The sequence below is a fragment of the Zerene cesonia genome, unplaced genomic scaffold, assembly GCF_012273895.1.
Source record: "Zerene cesonia ecotype Mississippi unplaced genomic scaffold, Zerene_cesonia_1.1 Zces_u003, whole genome shotgun sequence".
Classification (NCBI taxonomy): Eukaryota; Metazoa; Arthropoda; class Insecta; order Lepidoptera; family Pieridae; genus Zerene; species Zerene cesonia.
In genome coordinates this window covers 510,814-534,918 of record NW_024045133.1, presented here as the reverse complement: position 1 = coordinate 534,918, position 24,105 = coordinate 510,814, and the positions used below count along the sequence as shown (strand labels likewise).

The 24,105-nt window shown below is 36.7% G+C and overlaps 1 protein-coding gene across 2 annotated transcripts in view; it reads left to right on the top strand.

Moving 5' to 3' along the window:
- The first annotated feature begins 2,114 nt into the window (after nucleotides 1-2,114).
- Nucleotides 2,115-24,105, top strand: part of LOC119838584 (nucleolysin TIA-1) — a 59,860-nt gene continuing 37,869 nt past the window's right edge. For both annotated transcript variants that reach the window (XM_038364573.1, XM_038364574.1), the window contains exons 1-2: nucleotides 2,115-2,147; nucleotides 9,292-9,720. In XM_038364573.1, the coding sequence (XP_038220501.1) occupies nucleotides 9,537-9,720 (184 nt within the window). In that variant the 5' untranslated portion in view covers nucleotides 2,115-2,147; nucleotides 9,292-9,536. The remainder of the gene's footprint in view (nucleotides 2,148-9,291; nucleotides 9,721-24,105) is intronic.

Sequence of the window (24,105 nt, the reverse complement as noted above, 5' to 3'; positions counted from 1 at the left end):
GCCAATTATAAGGCACACCAATAACCAGTGGCGTAGCTAAGGGGACAAGGGCCCTGGTGCATAGGGAAAGAATTGGGCCCTCCTCCTCTCTTTCCGCCTTCCTCCCCTAATTCAAAGCTGAGGTTAGAGGGCCCCCTGAGCTCCGGGGCCCTGGTGCACTGCACCACCTGGCCCTGATAGCTACGCCACTGCCAATAACTGAAGAATTGTGTACAAAAACTATGCAAAAACTAAAACTTCCCTTATCTACACTAATATTATAAAGAGGAAAACTTTGTTTGTTTGGTTGTAATGAATAGGCTCAAAAACTACTGGACCGATTTTAAAAATTCTTTCACCATTCGAAAGCTACATTATCCACGAGTAACATAGACTATATATGTACCACGGGCGAAGCCGGGGCGAACAGCTAGTGTAAAATAAAGTTACAGGTAAACTTAAATACAATTACTTATTTACAAACAATATAACTAATACAATAACATTAAAGACGAGTAAAATTCAAAATTGTTTATTTGGAACGATGACACCCATAAAAGCTTGTTTAGCTAAAGTAGCAGCTTGTTTAGCTAAAGTAGCAGCTTGTCTAGCTAAAGTAGCAGCTTGTTTAGCTAAAGTAGCAGCTTGTTTAGCTAAAGTAGCAGCTTGTCTAGCTAAAGTAGCAGCTTGTCTAGCTAAAGTAGCAGCTTGTCTAGCTAAAGTAGCAGCTTGTTTAGCTAAAGTAGCAGCTTGTTAAGCTAAAGTAGCAGCTTATTTAGCTAAAGAACAGGAATAAAACAAAAACAAAATCGAAGCCTATTAATGTGACTGTGTGAGTGTCACTCACACTCACACAGTCACATTAATGAGTAGTGTGTGTGTTTAAACAAACATAGATTAATTGAGTTAGCTTTCATCTAGAAGCACTTTTAAATCGTCATAACATTTAACATATACCCGGTACGAAAAGCAGTATATGCACAGAATAGCAGGCAAGAGACTCTGTAGTTGCTCATTTAAAACTAGCCGTGACCCGCGGTTGAAACCGCGTAAGTCCGTATCCCGTAGGAATATCGGTATAAAAAGTGCCTATGTGTTATTTCACTTGTCCAGCTATCTACGAAGCGAAATAGTATTATTATTCACCAATAGATGTCAGGAGAAAAAAAACACGAATAAAATACGAATATGACATTTTCTAAAAAAAATTCTAGCTAGATCGATTTATCGCCCCCGAAACCCCCTATATACTAAATTTCATGAAAATCGTTGGAGCCGATTCCGAGATTCCAATTATATATATATATATATATATATATATATATATATATATATATACTAGCAAACTCGGCGAACTCCGTTTCGCCACCAGATGGTTTCGTTTTTCCCGCTTTTCTGCAGAATTTTTTCCTGAATTTTCTTTGCCATAAACCTCACGGCGCCCGAGACCTTTCCAACGAATGCAAAACCGTGGAAATCGGTTCGTGCGTTCTGGAGTTATAGCGTCAGGAAGGAAAACCCGACTTATTTTTATATAGTAGATATATATATATATATATATACAAGAATTGCTCGTTTAAAGGTATAAGATTTTACATAGTGACTAGTTTCAACCCGCGACTTCGTCCGCGTGGAATAGTTATTTTGAGCTGACACTAACTCGTAGGAAGCTCTAAATAGGAAAAAAATTCCTCGATTTTGACATATTCTTCATTGGTCCGCTGATATTTGTCTTAGCGTGATGATATGGAGGCTTCCTCAATAAATGGGCTATCTAACACCGATTAATTTTTTCAAATCGGTTCAGCAGTTCCTGAGATTAGCACGTTCAACGTTCTGATATATCTACAAGACATTTATCGTGTATTATTAATTTTATAAGATTTTTAACTGTTGCCAGCATCACGTGATCAACACAAAATTTCATGGTATCATTTCATCCCCTATTTCATCCCCTTGGAGGTAGTATTCATAAAAAACCTTTTCTAACCAGATAAGTACATGATAGTGACTATCTGCACGCGAAATTTCAGCCCAATCGGTCCAGTAGTTTGGGCTGTGCGTTGATAGATCAACCAGTCAATCTACGTTTTATATTACAGAATTTCTTTTAATACTTATATCTTTTGTTTCAGATTCCACGGGCAGTGGGAAAGGGATGGACGCAGGTTAAGCTCCTCTCTTAAAATATATTGTTTCGCGTTTATTCGTAAAGAAAACCCATCATTTGTCCTATACCCCACTAGGAGATATAAAAACATTGATAATAATTTATTTTATGTACTAAAACATACATATTTAATAATATAGCGGACCGCCCTGGCTTCGCTTGTGGTACATATATAGCCTATGGCACTCGGTGAATTGCAGCTTTCTAATCGTGCAAGAACTTTTAAAATCGGACCAGCTGTTTTTGCGTGATAACGTTACAAACATACACAAATGTGAAAGACTAGCTACGCCCCGCGGTTTCACCCGCGTAAGTCTATATCCCGTAGCAATATCGGGATAAAAAGTTGCCTATGTGGTATTCTAGTTGCTCATCTATCTACGTACCAAATTTCATTGCAACCGGTTCATTACTTTTTGCGTGAAAGAGCAACAAACACACATCCTTACAAACTTTCGCATTTATAATATTAGTAGGATTCCTTATTATATTATTGGTGTAAAAACCTTTAGACATACCCAACGGTGAAGGGATTTTTGATATCGGTCCATTTGTTACTGAGATGAGCGCGCTCAAACACACAAACTCTTCAGCTATATAATATACTAGCTGTTGCCCGCAGCTTCGCCCGCGCGGTCTTAATAAATTTTCATGGTACAAATTTTCATGCCCTATTTTACCCCCTTGAGGGTAGAATTTATCAAAATCCTTTCTTAGCGGATGTCTACGACATAACATCTATCCGCTTGCTAAATCTCATCCCGATCCGTCCAGTGGTTTGGGCTGTGCGTTGATAGATCTCTATGTCAGTCAGTCACCTTTGAGTTATATATGTATATAGACTAGCTGCTGCCCGTAGCTTCACCCAGGTTTTAATCATAGTTCCCGGTACGAGGAGATTTCCTAGTAAAAACTAGATAAACTAATAAACTAAACGATACCTAACGCTATGTTCTTATCGGGCCTCGAACTATCTTCGTACCAAATTTCATCAAAATCGGTTCAATCGTTTAGGCACGAAGAAGAGACAGAACTGCTTTCTCATTTTTTTTTATTTTATTTTAACACTTTTATTACACATTAATTAAAGAAAGAAGAAAAAGAAAAAGAAAACATTAACAATAGTTAAAGATAATGTATAACGGGGCGTCCTTATCACTTTAGAGTGATTTCTTCCAGGCAACCCCTTAGGTAAAGGATAAATATTAGGTGTACAAAGGGAGGCAGAATAACATTTACTGTATATAAAAAAGAATATATAAAAATATATATAATATAAAATATAGGTATATTATAAAATACATTTGACAAAATACATAAAAAATATATTTATTATATGAGTACGTATAAATTTATTCCGAAATCTCTCTATTTTTGCGGATTTTTCGTAAAAACAAACCGCGAAGCGCCATATTTTTATAACAAAAGATACTCTTGTATCTTAGAATAATATTATTTTTGAATTCGTATGCGATATTTCTTTAATAAATAGATTCTTTCACCCGTTAGCGCAGTGGTGGGTGTCCTGAATACTGTAGAGGAGAGGGGTTCGATTCAATCTGTGAACAATATATTTTACGAATATTTTAATCTGTCTTAACTAATTAAGCTATAGGTCATGTATAGATATAGATGGACAGAGAATCTAAGCTATTTTGACGTGACAACGTCTTAAATTAGGTTGCGGCTCGGAGTCACTCATGAAAAAGTGTAACGCCCGGTAACGTTACGATGAGTCACCGAACTATGATCGGTCCGCCGCGCGCGCAGCACTAGAGAATTAGGCGCATTGAATCGGCGCGTACTTGTGTCTCTGTCTCTGTCTTTCTCGAGCGTTCTTGGCGTTGGAAAAAAAGACGTTGTCACGTAAAATCTTCGCCCGTAAAACCGACTTTACAGGCAACCATTTTTTATATGTAACTAGCTGTCCGCCCCGGCTTCGCTCTTGCTAGATATATAGCCTGCTAGACGCCCGTCCCGGCTCCGCCCGGATATCACGATTCCTATTCTATCCCAAACATTTAATCACGATAAAATGTCTCCTATCACCCAAGTCAGCTCATATCCTAGCTGTAGACCAAATTTCATCAAAATCCGTTCAGTAGTTTCAGCGTGATAGACGGACAAACATCCAAATTTTCACATTTATAATATTGGTAAGAATTTTTTTTTTATTTATTCAGTCCACTATAGCAACAAATAATAAAACATCCAGGTTAAGCAACGGTTGGCACAGTCGTAAATTGGATGGGTTACCATATTTTTTACAATCACCTCTGACTTGTTTCTAAGTAACGTTTAGTGTCACTTGTCCGACTCGCACTTAACCGACTTTTATCTATACTAATATTATAAAGCTAAAGAGTTTGTTTGTTTGAAGTCACTAATCTCAGGAACTACTGGTCCGATTTGAAAAATTCTTACAGTGCTAGATAGCCCACTTATTGAGGAAGGTTACAGGCTATGTATATACTACGGACGAAGCCGGGGCGTACCGCTAGTCCATAGATATAGATGATAGTTCTTTCATCCGCACATCGTAAATTGTACTTAGTGTGACGTCACAAACGTAAATAAAACACGCTGTATACTACAAATGTACAAACGCGAGCAGCCTGTATAATACAAAAATTGGACACATCTGTTGACCCTTTTTATCACACGCCAAACAGAATAAAACGAAAGGGAACAAAAGATGTGAAAATATAAACGAACGGCGGCGCATTTAGTCGACTTGATGACAAAGAACAAAAAATACAGTGGAGCGGCCGCTTAAAAACATTGAGTTAAGTTGGAAAATTTTTTGAAAGAATAGAAAAAATTCGATCACGGGGCGGGATTCGAACCTGCGTCTCTTGCCTAACCGTAGCAACGTCTAGCCTCTCGGCCACCCGTGATCCCCAGGTTCGAATCCCGCCCCGTGATCGAATTTTTTCTATTCTTTCAAAAAATTTTCTCATTTATAAAAGCATTTCAATGCTATAAAACTAAAAATTAAATTGAGTTAAGTTTTTTTTCTGTTTGTATCCTATCCTACTAATATTATAAACGCGAAAGTTTGTAAGGATGTGTGTGCGTTAGTTGCTCTTTCACGCTAAAACTTCTGAACCGATTGCAATGAAATTTAGTATGTAGACAGCTGGACAACTGGAATAACATATAGGCAACTTATTATCCCGATATTCCTACGGGATATCGACTTACGCGGGTAAAACTGCGGGGCGCAGCTAGTAATATATAAATAAACAAATAATAGATGTTATTGTTACAATATTAAGCGACTAGTTATCGAAAATGACTTTAACAATACACCTTCAATGTCATAAATTCCACAATGTCATAAATTGTCATCATTAACCATTTATGTCTAAATATACTGACTGATATAGTGATCTATCAACGCACAGCCCAAACCACTGGACGGTTCGGGCTGAAATTTGGCATGCGGATAGATTTTATAACGTAGGCATCCGCTAAGAAAGATTGGTAAATTCTACCCCCAAGGGGATAAAATAGGGGGATGAAAGTTTGTACGAAAATTTAGTAAGAACACGCGCGACGCTGCAGACAACAGCTAGTCACTACATAGTATAAAACAAAGTCGCTTATGTGTCCCTACGTATGCTTAAATCTTTAAAACATCGCAACGGATTTTTTAAATAAATAATGATTTAAGAGGCAGGTTTATACGTACAATATATGTACAATATATTTTTTTTACTAAACATTAATAGCGTCTCCTTGTCCACCAGGTTGTCTGGAAGAGATCGCTACTTTAGCGATAAGACCGCCTGTTGTGCTTCTATAGAGTTTATTTATAGAATTTATTTATGTATGATTTGGTGCACAATAAAGTATTTTTGATTTGATTTGATTTGATTTGAATATATATAATAACATCTATTAATATGCTAGTATGTCATAAATATTACACATCACTACATAGTATAAAACAAAGTCGCTTTCTCTGCCCCTATGTCCCTTTGTACGCTTAAAACCTTTAAAACTGCGCAACGGATGTTAACGGGGTTGTTTAATAGACAGATAGTGATGCAAGAGGAAGGTTTATACGTACATCTATTAAACGACTCGAAATTAACGCGTGCAAAGCCGCGGGCAAAAGCTAATTTATTTATAAATTACGTAATTTTTGCGTACGGTCACTCTGCGTTGAACGCTGCAAGCCGAGCTGTCAGTTTATCGATCTAACGCACACACACGTCGTCCCTTCACGCACACAGCGGCGATATTCGGCAACTTGTATCTACTTCACCCTTTTTGTGTACGGTTAGCAAATAAATTTGTTATGTTGGGATATTGTGGATGATGGTGTTTTGTGGAGATGATAGCGTATAAACGCTAATCTCTCCACAAACAGTAATTTCAGCCTCTCTGGGTTGATTCGGAATTAATATTTGACATATAATGTATTCTAGTATTTTCTTGTGTTTGATTTTACGCGAGTATTATAGATTTAGAAATTAAAGACTTTTAACGGATTTTAAATGCGATTTAATCGTATAAGAATAATATAGATAAAGAAAATGTAAATAAAGAATTAATCGCGTTTAAAATCCGTTAAAAAGTCTTTAATTTTTAAATATCTAATCTACTAGCGGTACGCCCCGGCTTTACCCGTGGTATGTCTTTTTCATCCCCAATGAACCTTTTTTTGTACCTTAACAAACACATAATGAAGCCTTAAAATGTAAAGGATTTTAACGAAACATACATTTTACTTATTTATTTATGATGCGACTTTAACGAATGAGGAGGTATCAATTGGTGTGTATTTTTTGTGTTTGTATACCTCCTCATCCTTCCTACTAATATTATAAATGCGCAAGTTTGTTAGGATGTGTGTGCGTTTGTTGCTCTTTCACGCAAACACTACTGAACCGATTGCAATGAAATTGATTCGTAGACAGCTGGACATCTGGAATAACATATAGGTAACTTTTTATCCCGATATTCCTACGGGATACGGACTTAACGCGGGTGAAACCGCGGGGCGCAGCTAATACCTCATAACTTTTTAATGAAAGAACCGATTTTTACGACTTTTTTTTCGTTTGAAAGCTGGTGCCTGCCATATGATCTCATTTAAATTTAGTCTATATAGGACACTTCGAAGGCGTTTTTTTAAGGAAAAATTATTTATTTTAATTTTTTTTTTGCTCCCAGTACACAATATACCACATTAAAACGTAACATTTATTTGCTTTGCGCTAAATTACTGAATTACAGCTCAATCTTTGAGCTCTTACTGAGAGGGTAGGGTCAGCAACCGTAGACTATTTATACTAGTGATTTAACGCGGCTTCGCTCGAGTTTTGATATTTTACTGGTTGATATAAGTTTTTTATTATATACTAGCTTTAGCCCGTGGCTTCGCACACGTTAAATTCGGCGTAGTTTAATAGATGTAGTTATACATATAAACCTTCCTCTTGAATCGCTGTTTATTTAAAAAACCCCATTAAAATCCGTTGCGTAGTTTTAAAGGTTTTAAGCATACATAGGGACAAAGGGACAGACAGAGAAAGCGACCTTGTTTTATACTATGTAGTGATGTTTAATATTTATATAGTTATATATACATACTAGCTGTAACCCGCGGCGTCGCTCGCGCGGTAACCGGGTGAATGTAGCCTATGTGCTAATCCAGACTATAATCTATCTCTGTACCAAGTTTTATACAGATAGATACAGATATATAAGATTAACAAACATCCATACATACATACATCCACGAAAAAACTGTCGCGTTTAAATATTAGTTGAATTTTGAAACATCATAAAAAATTCACTTCAATCTGACTCATAGTTTTTGAGTTACATGCAAACAAACATACACTCATGATATTCGGCACACGCGTTTAGGTGTTTTATACTAACATACACAAACAATTTGACACTATCACATATACATACATCAAATTAGTATTTTCTTGTGTTTGATTTTATGCGAGTATTATACATTTAGAAATTAGAGACTTTTTAACGGATTTTAAACGCGATTTATTCGTTATATTATTAACACGTTTCGAACACTTTACAGCGAGCGTGGTCACGGGGAGACTGTCTCCATGACCTCTTAATATAATGAATAAATCGCGTTTAAAATCCGTTAAAAAGTTTTTTATTTCTGAATACATCAAATTAATAATTCCTTTTTGAAGTCGGTTTAAAGCAAAACAGTGAACGCATACACCAGTATAGTTCGTAATGGGCTTGGACTTAGGGAAATATAACTGGCGTATCGAACAGCAGGCTATCAATTAGGTAAAAGTATACTCATAAGTGGTTCAGCTTAATGTACAGTGTAGTATAAAAATTAACTCCGAGTTTCCTTGTATATATGTATTAGAATCTATTTATTTTCTTGTGATTTTATTTATTTATATACTAGTTTTTGTTCGTGGTTTCGCACGCGTTACATTCGGAGTAGTTTAATAGATGTTATTATATATAAACCTTTTTGAATCACTCTATTAATTGAAAAAATCTCGTCAAAATCTATAGTGTAGTTTTAAAGATCTAAGCGTACATACATTTAGACAGACGCGAGAAACGAGTTTGTTTTATACTATATAGTGATTTTTTATTGTTTCGTTTTATATATTTAGAAATGAATTTTTTAAGTCTCGGAACAGAAATCATTTATTAAATCGTTAGCGGCCCGTGGTACATATATAACCTATAGCTTCCTTAATAAATGGGCTATCTAACACTGAAAGAATTTTTCAAATCGGACCAGCAGTTTCTGAAATAAGTGTGTTCAAACAAACAAACTCGTCACTTTTATAATATTAGTATAGATTTTGGGAAATTTAGTTATAAATTAATTTAATGGAAATTTATTTAACTAAATCTAAATCATACTCGCTTTGCCCCACGGTGTTACGCAGCCTATAGCCTATATGTACTATTCAGCATAAAAATTGTCCAACTCCAACTAGTAGTTCCTGAGTAAAAAAAAACGCGTTCAAACAAACTCACTATGTTTATATCGTGAGAGATCACAATTAGGATAAAAAAGCCACTTGTAAAACCACCTCTTAATATGCTCAGCCGTACAGCCACAACGCAAAACAAAAAAACAAACAATACCAAACTAAAACTTATCAACATCTCTGCAGTCGCATCTAGAATAGTTTAGTTATTTAGTTATATACAAATAGATTTTATACAACAGTGTGAAAAGTGTCCAACGCGAGCCGCAGTGTAAAAGAATACAGTGAGAAACGTTCGCAGTGTACAAATTTACAGTGCGAAACATTTGCAGTGTACAAATTTGCAGTGCGAAACATTTGCAGTGTACAAATTTAGAGTGCAAGCGTTATTCCACGATGAGAAGCCTTTAAATACACGGCGGTACATCAAAATGCTCACAATGTCAACTCTGATGATGCCCGCAGCCACGATGACGACAATGACCAACGCTGGACCGATACCAGTTGCAGCTGCCACGAAGCTGGAGCCGAAACTGCTGCAACTGCCGCACCCAGCGCTGATGCCTCAAATACAGCCCCACCACCAGCACCAGCACAGCAACAATAACAAACTAGGTAATTCGTTTTTCGTCTCTTTTTATATTCAAGGGATACAAGCTCGAATGATTATATCTTATATCATAACAATTTTGTATCTAAGATATATGTAAATGATGGATTATTACATTTTTTATGGCCTAAGTGGGCAACTGATTTTTGTCTGGACTAGACTTTTAATGTGAGAGTCGAGCATGCTCCGCGCGAATTGGGCCAGCTCGCACAAACGTGAAATAATAGCATGCTATTGTGTTTCGTACGGTGAGTGGGGGAGCCGGAGGCCTCGGAGACCTTTTCCTTAGCCTTCCCAGTCCATTCCTTCTTTCGTGTCGTCAATCCTTTCCTTATCCATTACCCCCTTAAAGGCGCAATCGCAGAAGTGCTATCTGCGAATTTTCATGGGCGATGGTGGTGGACAACCACCAGCTCGAGTGCCCGCTTATGTCATAAAAATTGCTGGTGGTACGCCAGATGGTAAGCGACCAACGCCCATGAAAACACTACAAAGATACAAAAATACACAAGTCTCCTCTTTATTATATTAGTGTGACTAGCGGTCCGCCTCGGCTTCACCTGTGGTACATATATAGCCTTCCTCAATGTATGGGCTATCTAACACTGAAACAATTTTTCGAATCGGACCAGTAGTTCCTGACATTAGTGCATTCAAACAAATAAACTCTTCAGCTTTATAATATTACTAGCTGCGCCCCGCGGTTTCACCCGCGTAAGTCCATATCTCGTAGGAATGTCGGGATAAAAGTTGCCTATATGTTATTTCAGTTGTCCAGCTGTCTACGTATCAAATTTCATTGCAATCGGTTCTGTAGTTTTTGCGTGAAAGAGCAACAAACACACACACATCCTTACAAACTTTCGCATTTATAATATTAGTAGGATAGTATAGATTGAGATAAACAGATGAATGAAGCCATATAGTGATTATCTTGATCAGTTATAAAAGGCTCTTTCATTGCTTATTATTTACAACCCCTAAATTATGTTTAAGCTACATAAAACCCATCATAACATTTTTTATGGGCTTTTTTATATCCCAGGTAAATATTGCTAGTGGCCAGAATCCTCTATAATTTATGGTTCTTGACATCTTACTGCGTTACGTATTGTCTATGCGTCTATTATTATGCTAGCTGTTACCCGTGACATTATCTGTGATTTGGAAAAATGTCAAAGACTAAAATTTCTCCCCGGCTTCGCCCGTGGTATAATAAAGCCTATGTCACTCAGTGAAGTTGCAGCTTTCTCATGGTGAAGAAATTTTTCAAATCGCTCCAGTAGTTTTTGAGCTTATTCATTACAAACAAACAAACAAAAATACAAATTCTTCCTCGTTATAAATTTAGCATAGACAACATAATAAAATAAAGTTTAACTTAATTATTAATATTTTCTACAAGATCATATACTTTTCCTCACAATTCCCGATGCATTCGTTTATTCCCATCATCATCACCATCATCATCACCATATATGTTCCCACTGCCGGGACACAGGCCTCCTATAAGGGTTCAGGTCATAATCCACCACGCTGGCCAAGTGCGGGTTGGCAGATGTCACATGTCGTCGAACTTTCGATTCTTGGACATGCCGGTATCCTCACGATGCTTTCCTTCACCGTGCAGCAGTGGTGATGTTATCCACATGTGCTGATAAATTGAAAAATCAATTTATCCAGAACGCTTGCCCGGTCTCGAACCGCGACTTATCGATTTTAATGTCCGAGCTTCTCACCATTGAGCCACCACTGCTTTATACTCTTCATCACTCAAAAAATGGCCCTTAAAATCGCTTCGTTGCGACGTGAAAGTAAGACAAACAAACACACTTACCCATTCGATAGTAAAGTTACCCATAAAATGGATACCCATCCAATTTACGACCGTACCAACCGTTGCTTGACTTAACTTCAATTATTTTATATCAGCAAGAAATAAGTACATAATCGCTTAAAATTTAAATTATCTACAATCACAGCTCATAAAATACAGCCTGGTTGAACGTTCGGACAGACAGACACACGTAAAGCGAAGTCTCACTAACTGGGTCCCGCTTTACCCTTTGGGTACCTGGGCTAGGGGTCAGTAAATTCATCCGTTTAAAAGCTACATCAAATACACACACACCTAAAACAACCCTCTTTAAAATAAACTTTATATTACAAGTTCCAACCCCTTTTGTCCCAAATAAAACGTCACACATTCGAGAGAATCTTATTTCAAAAGGTCCTTAAAATATGTTCTAATGAATTTTAATCCTCCCAGAGTCAAATGACAAAGAAGCTTCCAGAATTCAGAATTTCGACTATCACGACGATAAAGTATCTTGTAATATAATATTTATAGCATGACTAGCTGTTCGCCCCGGCTTCGCCCGTGGTACATATAGCCTATGTCATTCAGTGAAGGCAGCTTTCTAATGGTGAAAGAATTTTTTAAGTTCTCCAATAGTTTTTGAGTTTATCCATTACAAACAAACAAAATAAAAATACTTCCTCTTTATATCATTAGTGTAGATTCAGATTTCACCCGTAAAATATGTTTTAAAGGATATTTATCATCATCATCATCATAATATATGTTCCCACTACTGGGACACAGGTTTCCTAAGAGGGTTCGAGCTTTAATCCATCGTGCTGGCCAAGTGTGGGCAGATGTCACATGTCGTATAATCCTCGGACATGCCGGTTTCCTCACGACGTTTAAAGGATCTTAAACGTGACCCATTACTAGCTGTTTGCCCCGACTTCGCCCGTGGAATAATAAATGGTTGCCTGTAAAGTCGGTTTTACGGGCGAAGATTTTACGTGACAACGTCTTTTTTTCCAACGCCAAGAACGCTCGAGAAAGACAGAGACAGAGACACAAGCACGCGCCGTTTCAATGCGCCTAATTCTCTAGTGCTGCGCGCGCGGCGGACCGATCATAGTTCGGTGACTCATCGTAACGTTACCGGGCGTTACACTTTTTCATGAGTGACTCCGAGCCGCAACCTAATTTAAGACGTTGTCACGTCAAAACCTTTGTCGCTCAGAGAAGTTGAAGTTTTCTAATGGTGAAAGAATTTTTGAATCGCTCAACTGGTTTTTGTGTGAAAACAGTACATACATAGGAAATTACAAGAGTTTCCTCTTTGTAACATTAGTATAGATACTCTAGTGTGTAAGAGCTGAGGAAATTCAGTTGAGTTTATAAATATTCTATACATATACGTATTTTTAGTTTTTTCAAACCATATTTATCATTAACAGTTTTTAATCTTAATCTAATCTTAATCCTGGTGCGTTCCATAGGAGATCCCAGGATCCCTGCTATTATGCTTAGAGTTTGGCCGCCGGAGGTTTTAGTGGGTAGAAATCCCACATACTCTGCTTTCCCCCAAAGCTAGAGTATCTTCTGAAGATTTCCTTATGAAAAACTAAACGGACACAAATCCAAATAATCATAAATCAATATCCCTTCAGCCGTTCTTGAGTTATAAGTTATTTTAACACATATCTACCAACCAACTTCAAAATATAAAGGCTCTCCATTCGATTATATATTTTTTGGGATTGTCATTTCAAAACTTTCGGCTGCGTGAACCGGTTTGCATAATCTTTTGTAATTTGATAGCTGGTGCCTCCCGGGAGTCTTAGAAATACAGTCTGACAATTTGAAAGCAGTTCAGTTTTTTTTATATGTCATAGCGGGAAACTGAGCTGGTGGTTCGCTTGATGGTAAGCGATCACCACCGCCCATGAACATTCGCAGAGGTAGGGCTTCTGCGAATATACTGCCCGTTTCTAAGGGGTAAAGGAAAGGGAAAGGATTGACGGCTGGAGATGGATTGAAGAAGGAATGGACTGGGACGGGTGAAAAGGGCCTCCGGCTCCCCCATTCACCATACAAAACACAATTTCATGCCACTATTTCACGCCGATTTTCTGTGGGGGTGTGGAACTTCCCCGGTGCGAGCTGGCCCAATTCGTGCCGAAGCGTGCTCGACGCCCACAGTAATAATAATTGTTTGTTATAATTTACTTTCTCATATCTAAACAGATAAAGGTTCATTACATATATATTTATTTTGATTATAGGTTTAAAATTTACTTTCTTATATCTAAATAAATATAAGAAAGTTTTTATTATGGGACAAAATAGCCACCTTCAATGCTGTAGCACTATGAGTAGGTGAAATAGGTACTCATTATGAGGCAAATTAATTACATCCCATAAGGGACAGAAGGGCGGTCGCCTGAAGTTTGTTTTTAATTATAGCTAGCGACCCACCCTGGTTTTCCACGCGTGCATAATACAAGTCAACCATGTAACTTCGTCTGCGTTTATCTATTTTATTATAAATTTCGCCATTTATATAATTTACTAGCTGCGCCCCGCGGTTTCACCCGCTCAAGTCCGTAACACATAGGAATTTCGGGATAAAAAGTTGCCTATACGTTATTCCAGTTGTCCAGCTGTCTACGTACCAAATTTCATTGCAATCGGTTCAGTAGTTTTTTCGTGATAGAGCAACAAGCACACACACATCCTTACAAACTTTCTCATTTATAATATTAGTAGGATCCATTATTTTCTAAACTTTATACATAAAATCATTACACTAAGAAAGTTTTTGTGGATAGGAATTACTTACCACAGGTCAAACCGGGGCGATGTTAGTATGATGCACAAGACCGCCTCCTTGGTACAGCGGTTAACGCGTGAGCTTAGAACCGAGGGGTCCTAAGTTTGATTCCCGGTGGGGACGCACAAAAAAAATGTCTCGGTCTGGCAGGACACAGAAGGCTGATCACCTACTTGTCCGTAAAGAAAATCGATCAGTGAAACAGATGACTCTGATCTGACCCATACCCCACTAGGGGACACGGGACTTCACACTTTTTTATGCTATATAAGATGATACAATATAAAAATACGATAAGTTTTTCACATGTTTCGCCATGAAATACATAGCATGTACAATAATCATTTACAAATAATTTTAAATCATAATTTAATTTATTACATCAGAATAAAACCCTAATAGGAGGCCTGTGTCCCAGCAATGGTAACATATAGAAAGAAAGAATATACGTTTATTATGACACATGCAGGTAAATATAACAAAGTAATTAATATACTTAAAATATATATGTGCCTTAATTAGGTCCGCCACTCAGCGTACTAACACTGATTTTCAGTGGATGCCTTATGCCTTATTGACAGCGGATGTGTTCATGCTCGAACTATTAAATTTATGAATATTTTGTAAAATATAATCTTATACCTTTAAACGAGCAATTCTTGTATAAATATATATATATATATATATATATATAATTGGGATCTCGGAATCGGCTCCAACGATTTTCATGAAATTTAGTATATAGGGGTTTTCGAGGGCGATAAATCGATCTAGCTAGGAATTTTTTTTAGAAAATGTCATATTCGTGTTTTATTCGTGTTTTTTTTTTTCCCTGACATCTATTGGTGAATAGTAATACTATTTTGCTTCGTAGACAGCTGGACAACTGAAATAATGTCATATTCGTGTTTTTTTTTCCTGACATCTATTGGTGAATAATAATACTATTCGCTTCGTAGATAGCTGGACAACTGAAATAACACAGGCACTTTTTATACCGATATTCCTACGGGATACGGACTTACGCGGTTTCAACCGCGGGTCACAGCTAGTACATGTATAATTATAATACGTGTGTAAATAATAATAATGATATACAATATTTATCAATGCACACACAGTTGAATATACATAATATTTACATATAGATAGAATATATTTTTAATAATTAAGATACAAACAATATAAGATATAATGGGGTAATGATCAAAATAAATGCAGTTAAAAACAAACTAATCAATAAAGTCTTACATGCATTATTTAAAAAGACTTTATATATTCAGATAAATGTAAACAATCTATATATATAAAATTCTCGTGTCACAGTTTTCGTTGCCATACTCCTCCGAAACGGCTTGACCGATTCCTCTGAAATTTGGTAAGCATACTGGGTAGGTCTGAGAATCGGCTAACATCTATTTTTTATCCCGATATTCCTACGGGATACGGACTTACGCGGGTGAAACCGCGGGGCGCAGCTAGTATTTATATAATTTTAAATCGTTATTAAATCTAATCATAATAAATATAGTTGAAATCAAACTACACGCTTTAATGATAGATCCAACGAAGTTTTAGTTGGTTTTATACACAGTATACGTAAAGTTGAGATATTTTGAAAGTATAGAAAAAATTCGACCACGAGACGGGATTCGAACCCGCGTTTCTTGCCTAACCGTAGCAACGCCTAGCCTCTCGGCCAACCGCGAATCCCGCCTCGTGATCGAATTTTTTTTCTATTCTTCAAAATTTCTCATAAAGCATTTCATTGGTTAAAAACTAAAAATCAAATATACCTAAAGTTGTTTTAGTATGCCTTAAATCTTTACAAACATCCAAAATTTCGCATTCATTGGGTGAACCACCTTTTCACAGTAGGATAAATCATAATATCATGCACATAACAATTAAAACGCATTTATAACAATTTAAAACCGGTTTATAAGGGAACTTGCTAGCAAATGTATATTTTCAAAGCCATCCCACGTTATTGCATTCATTCCCTTCCTCCCCTCCCTCCCCCACCTCCCTACCTCCCTACCCCCTACCTCTTAACCATTATGGGTTGGTACAAGGTATGAGCGAGTTATGTCATTCATTTTGATTTCAAATTACATGAGATTTTCAAAAAATAAATATGGTTCGAGCTCCCCCGTACAACTTAGTTTAAAATTACATAATATAATGTTTACCGTCGAATGTAACACAGATGTTGTTTTCTAAATTGATCATATTCAAAAAGCAAATTTTTAATGCCTTAAACCAATTATATTAAATTTCAATATTTCTAGTTTTATGTAAAAGTATCATTTTTATTTTAAACTAGCTGCGCCCCGCGGTTTCACCCGCGTAAGACCATATCGCGTAGCAATATCGGGATAGAAAGTTGCCTAAATGTTATTCCAGTTGTCCAGCTGTCTAAGTACCAAAGATCATTGCAATCGGTTCAGTAGTTTTGGCGTGAAAGAGCAACAAACACACACATATTACAAATTTTCGCATCATTAGTAGGATAGGATGTCACTCGGTGCAGCTGAATGATGAAAGAATTTTTGAAATCGGTCCAGTGGTTTTTGCTTGAAAACGATACAATCATACAAACATACAAAAGTTTACTGTTTTGATTATATTGCAGTGGACAAGTGTACAAATTTTGAATTAAATATGTCCGTTTAAAGTTAAAATCGCGTTTAAAGAAGTGGGTTACATAGAAACACACGGGTGAAGCTAATAAAAGTGATAAAACAATATTTTTGATGCTGTAACGATACTTTTCCGAAATATGATATAAAATTACTTATTGTTTTAGTATAATGCCATTATTTTATTATATCCATCGCCTGGATCGCCGGTATTATAATTTATTTACGTATAATCTGTATGCAATTACAATTTAATTAGTATAAACTGATTGATTTCTTTCATTAAAGTGTGTTAGTAATTTGTTTAATTATACCATTGATATCTCTTATCTGTACTTATACGAAATGAGAAGTGTAGTAATTTAAAAAAATAAATATCAAGGGTTTTTGTACGCAGACTTTCCTTAGAATCCACGTTTGTAATATATATAGGTTAACTGCTAAATGTTTGCCCCAGCTTCGTCCGCGGTACATATATAACCTATAGCTTATATCAGTTGGAGCTTTCTAATGGGGAAATAATTTTTAAAATCGGTCCACGAGTTTTTGAGTTTATCCAATACAAACAAGCAAACAAATAAACACAAATTCTGTCGCTTTATAGTATTTGTGTAGAATAACTGTTTCCCGCGTCGCTCGCGTGGTCAAACTTAACGTTTGTAGACGTCACATTTTTAATACAGCGCCATCTTTCGGAATTTTTAAATTTCGTAGTTATTCAATTGCGCATTATAAATGTACTAGCTACACCCCGCGGTTTCACGCGTGTAAGTCCATATCCCGTAAGAATATCGGGATAAAAGTTACCTATATGTTATTTCAGTTATTCAGCTGTCTATGTACCAAATTTCATTGCAATTGGTTCAGTAGTTTTTGCGTGAAAGAGCAACAAACACACACACATCCTTACAAACTTTCGCATTTATAATATTAGTTGGGTTTATAGTAAGATCTTCTAATGGGAATAGAATGTAAAAAAACAACAATAAAAACACTTTTTATTGACACAATTTACTAAAAACAAAGCAAATCTACACTAATATTATAAAGAGGAAAACTTTGTTTGTTTGGTTGTAATGAATAGGCTCAAAAACTACTGGACCGATTTTAAAAATTCTTTCACCATTCGAAAGCTACATTATCCACGAGTAACATAGACTATATATGTACCACGGGCGAAGCCGGGGCGAACAGCTAGTTTTTAATAAAGGACATGTATCCTAACTTAAATTAACAAAACAATCGTATAAGTTTTTGTCTGTATTAGCATTATATTTATAAGAATAATCTTCTAATATACAAAAATTCCCGTTCACAATGTTAGTTACCGATCTCCTCCGAAACTGCTGGACCGATTCTTATATAATTTTGTGTGCATATCGGGTATGTCTGAGAATCACCCAACATCTACCCCTAAATGACAAGAATAAGATAAAACAACACAGTTCTGCCTTACTCTTCAAGCTAGGCTTCTTCATGCTTGCCGGGTCAGCTAGTCTAATATATAAAATTCTCGTGTCACAGTTTTCGTTGCCATACTCCTCCGAAACGGCTTGACCGATTTTGATGAAATTTTTTGTGCTTATCCGGTATGTATGAGAATCGGCCAACATCTATTTTTCATTCCCCTAAATGATAAGAGTAAGGCAGAACAGCGTTTGCCGGGTGCAGCTAGTAGTTTATAAATTCGGTACATTTATCCTAACCGAGCGGAGCCGAGGCGATTAATTACATATGAATCATTATTTTTAGCTAAAATTTGAAGACGATTTAGCCTTTAAATTGCCGGAATAAGACCAAATTAAAATATTACCAGACGGTACCATAGACACTAGCTTTCAAATATACACAGAATCATAAAAATCGTTTCACCCAGTAAAAAGTTATGATGTTATGAGTATCCCCGTGACCACGCTCGCTGTAAAGTGTTCGAAACGTCGGGTTAATAATATAATAAATCGCGTTTAAAATCCGTTAAATTTTTTTTTAATTTCTAAAAAAGTTATGAGTAAAAAAAACAACGACAATATAGAGTCGAATCATCTCCTTTTTCGAAGTCAGTTGAAAAAACCGTATTTTTTCGATGTTTTTTATGCTGTTGGCAATAGATAAAGACAATATATTCTTGGCGTTATTTGGGACGTCTTCCATGGACGGTTTTTATTCGAGTGCCAAGTATATAACTGTTGTCTTTAATAAATCGTCTTATTATTTAGATCATGGTGTAGCGTATTATAAACCGACTTGAAAGGAGGAGGTTAATTTGTAAATGTGGGAGTTGAGCACGTTCAGTGGCGTAGCTAGGGGGACAAGGGCCCTGGTGCATAGGGAAAGAATCGGGCCCTTCTCCCCTCTTTCCGCCTTCCTCCCCTCTTTCAAAGCTGAGGTTAGAGGGCCCCCTGAGCTCCGGGGCCCTGGTGCACTGCACCACCTGGCCCTATGATAGCTACGCCACTGAGCACGTTTCGACAGGAAATAGGCCAGCTCGCACCGGGGAAGTACAACCCAGTAAACCGGCGTGAAATAATAGCATGCTACTGTGAGAGCGAGTTGGTAGCCCGTTTCCTTTTCCTCGCCTTATCCAGTCCTTTCCCTCTTTTCAGTTGTCAATCCTTACCCTTACCTTTACCTCTTTAAAGTGGGAAGAGTTTTCATAGAGGAATTAACTCTACAAATGTTATAAAATGACAGCTATAATGACAGCTTACCATCAAGCAAACCACCAGCTCAGTTACCCGCTATAACATAAAAAACAAACGTTCGTCCCTTGTCCCATACCCCACATGGGGCATAAAAGGATCGAGTAACGAAGGGAAAGCATACGAATCGCATTGTATTTCGCAACTTGTCAAGCGAGCCACTTTATTATATGTGCTTTTGTCCCCAACAATTGATTTGCGTATTTCAGTTGTATTGAGGTTTACTTTAATGAGAATATGTCCTTCCTACTAATGTTATAAATGCGAAAGTTTGTAAGGATGTGTGTGTGTCTGTTGCTCTTTCACGTAAAAACTACTGAACCGATTGCAATGATATTTTGTACGTAGACAGCTGGACAACTGGAATAACATATAGGCAACTTTTTATCCAGATATTCCTACGGGATACAGACTTACGCGGGTGAAACCGCGGGGCGCAGCTTGCTAAATGCGAAAGTTAGTGAGGATGTATGGATGTGTATGTGTATGTTTATTACTCTTTCAAGAAAAAACTACTGAGCCGATTGCAGTGAAATTTGGTACTAAGATAGCTGGACAACTGGAATAACACATTCACGACCCAAATCTCACATTGGGTAAATTTTAACATATAACGTGGTTCATGAAGATCTTTAGACCCTGTATGTATCTAACTTATAAACCAGCTTTTCGCGCAGCTTTGTTCGAATTCGAATTGTTAATTGAAACCAATCGCGAATCCATTTGAAGAAACGCCGAGTATTTTATTTAAATCTCCTAAACGATTTAGTATATACAAAGATTCTATATCGCATGTGAAACATAGTTATTTAAAGCAATTCGTATCTTTCTGAAGTGATTCCGTTTCGAGCATTGAAAACAATCAAATAATTGACAAACAAAGAGGGTAGAATACATCTTTATTGTTTTTCCTTTATCGTTTACGAGCTGCACCCCGCGGTTTCACCCGCGTAAGTCCGTATCCTGTAGGAATATCGGGATAAAAACTTGCCTATTCCAGTTGTCCAGCTGTCTACGTACCAAATTTCATGGCAATCGGTTCAATAGTTTTTGCGTGAAAGAGCAACAAACACACACACATCCTTACAAACTTTCGCATTTATAATATTAGAAGGACGATTACGGGGTGTTTTTTGGAGTTTTTATTCGTTCATCCAGTTAAGTTTACTCAGATATATCACTACATAGTATAAAAGTCGCTTTCTCTGTCCCTATGTCCCTATGTATGCTTAAATATTTAAACGGAACGGATTTTGTATTAGATGAAGTGATTCGAGAGGAAGATTTATATATACACTAGCATTCCGCCAGCGGCTTTGTCCGCGTAGTCGCGGGTAAGACAGACCCGGGGTGTTACCGGTGAAGTTCCCGTTCCCGTGAGATTTCCGGGATAAAAGCTATCCTATGTCCTTTCTCGGATCTAAAACTATCTCTGTACCAAATTTCAACATAATCGGTTTAGCAGTTCTTGAGTGACTAACTAATATAAATAGTGTGACTAACACGACTTTCTTTTAAATATAGATAGATATAAACCGCTTATGAGTGAACACACCCAAAACTGCTGTACCAAAGGGTCAAAGGCAAACGACACTGGCGAAAACATAAAAAATATAAATATAAAAAGAGTTTTTTAATAAGATCATTGTCACAACGGGACATCAAACTCGCTAACCGCGTCTCAAAAGGGCGAGACATTAAAAAAACAAATAGATGCCATTAGGCGGCATAAAAACGCTTTCAAAAACTTGGTGTAAGCCATACGCTGTAGCGATTTCTTCTTATACTTAATTTGCTGTTAAGTCAATTTGCTAAATCAGTGTGACATTTTTTTATTAGTGTATATTCAACACTAGCTGTTCGCCCCGGCTTCACCCATGGCACATATATGGCCTAGATCAATCAGTGAATTTGCAGCTTTCTAACGGTAAAATAATTTTTGAAATCGGTCCACTTATTTTAGTGTAAATATTACAAAGATACAAAAGTTTCCAGTTTCCACTTAACATAATATGTATAATATATATAATAGTAGCTGCGCCCCGCGGTTTCATTCGCGTATGTCCGTATCCCGTAAGAATATCAAGATAAAAGCCTATATGTTATTCCAGTTGTCCAGCTGTCTACATACCAAATTTCATTGCAATCGGTTTTATAGTTTTTGCGTGAAAGAGTAACAAACACACACATCCTTACAAACTTTCCCATTTATAATATTAGTAGGATAATAAGTCTATCACTTAAACCTAAAGCAATAAGGAAACGCCAAATTACAAAGATACATAATATAAGATATTTAGACATCCCCTCAATTTCCAAACATGCTTTTATTCAGAATTATTGCCTTGCGCTTTCCGACGAATGGAATTGCTTTATCGATTCGAAACACGGTTTATTTCACGATTTAAATCCCTTTCGAGTCATTGGAAAGGCGATTTGATCTTATACCTTTAAACAAGCAATTCTTGTGTATATATATATAATTGGATTCTCGGAATCGGCTCCAACGATTTTCATGAAATTTAGTATATAGGGGGTTTCGGGGGCGATAAATCGATCTAGCTAGGAATTTTTTTTAGAAAATGTCATATTCGTGTTTTATTCGTGTTTATTCCTGACATCTATTGGTGAATAATAATACTATTTTGCTTCGTAGATAGCTGGACAACTGAAATAACACATAGGCACTTTTTATACCGATATTCCTACGGGATACGGTTACGCAGCACGCTTACGCGGTTTCAACCGCGGGTCACAGCTAGTATACTTAATACTAGCTGTTGGCCGCGGCATCCCCCGTATAAACATAAATCATTTAATATCCTAGTTAATTTTATGTGTCTGTTTAGTCTTTCACGTCACAACGAAGAGGTTTTATCAACTGATTTATGTATCACACTAATATTATAAATGTGATTTGTTTGTTTGAATGTTTGTCCGTCCATCACGCTGAAACTTACTAACGGATTTTGATGAAATTAGGTATAGAGACAGGGTATGATCTGACTTGAGTTATAGGATACACTTTATCCCAATTAAATGCTCGCTTGGGATAAAACAAATCTTGATATCCGGGCGGAGTCGGGACGAGAGTCTAGTCTAAAATAAATATTGGTTTTTGTATTTCTAATATTTTCTTGTGTGTGATTTTACTCTCTCACTTAAATATCTCACTTAGACTCACAGACAGTCTCCCCGTGACCACGCTCGCTGTAAAGTGTTCGAAACGTCGGGTTAATAATATAACGAATGAATCGCGTTTAAAATACCATAAATGCGAAAGTTTGTAAGGATGTGTGTGTGTTTGTTGCTCTTTCACGCAAAAACTACTGAACCGATTGCAATTAAATGTGGTACGTAGACAGCTGGCCAACTGGAATAACATATAGGCAACTTTTTATCCCGATATTGCTACGGGATACGGACTTACGCGGGTTAAACCGCGGGACGCAGCTAGTAGAGTATAAAAAACAGTTTACCAATGAGAGCAAAGTAAAAACCACTATAAAAAAACAATGATTAGCCCCGAAGTTCGCAACACAACACACCTAAACGTGTCTTTACAAGCTGGCCGTATAAAAACGAGCCAAAAAACCAGCATCTCCGACCTGATGACCCAGATTTTGCCAACCCTACACACAGAGCATTCATATATACCTCAAAGAAACGTTGTGTAAGCGAGGTTTAATTTTAACCGTCCGCTCTTGGGGCATGGGGCAGCAATGGGGGCGTTTTTAATACGCAATTCAACATAATTTGTTGATACTTCGAGTGTTGGTTTTGATGAGAATAATCTAGGTATCGAGGAACGATTTTTTATTGTTTGATCGTTACGCTTTCAAAGAGAAACTATTGTATGTCATTTAAGAATTATTTCATTGGTCAACATAGTATTTTCTTGTGTTTGATTGAGTCAGTCTCCCTGACCACGCTCGCTGTAAAGTGTTCGAAACGTCGGGTTTATAATATAATGAATAAATCGCGTTTAAAATCCGCATAAAAGTCTTTAATATCTAAATTCTTTTATTATTAGAAAGTTACATTTTATGGAGAATATAGCCTATTTTCAACCGACTTCAAAGAGGTTATGAATTCAACTGTTTTATTGGGTTTGTTACGTGATAACTTTTTTTCTGGGTGAAAAAATTTTTATGTCTAAGCTATATATTTAAGCTGGTGCCTTCCGTGTGGTTTTATTCTGACAATTTACATTTATCTTTTAAGTGTTATTCCATGATGATGAAGCCATTGTGGAAAGTCAAAAAATATTTAAAAAAAATTAACGGTTTACGATTATAATATAATTACTTTTAAGAAAAACCGCGCGCAAATTATCAAATAAAAGATTGAATTTAAATGTAACCATATGGCAGACTAGCTTTTAAATAAAATAAGAATCATAAACATCGGTACATCCA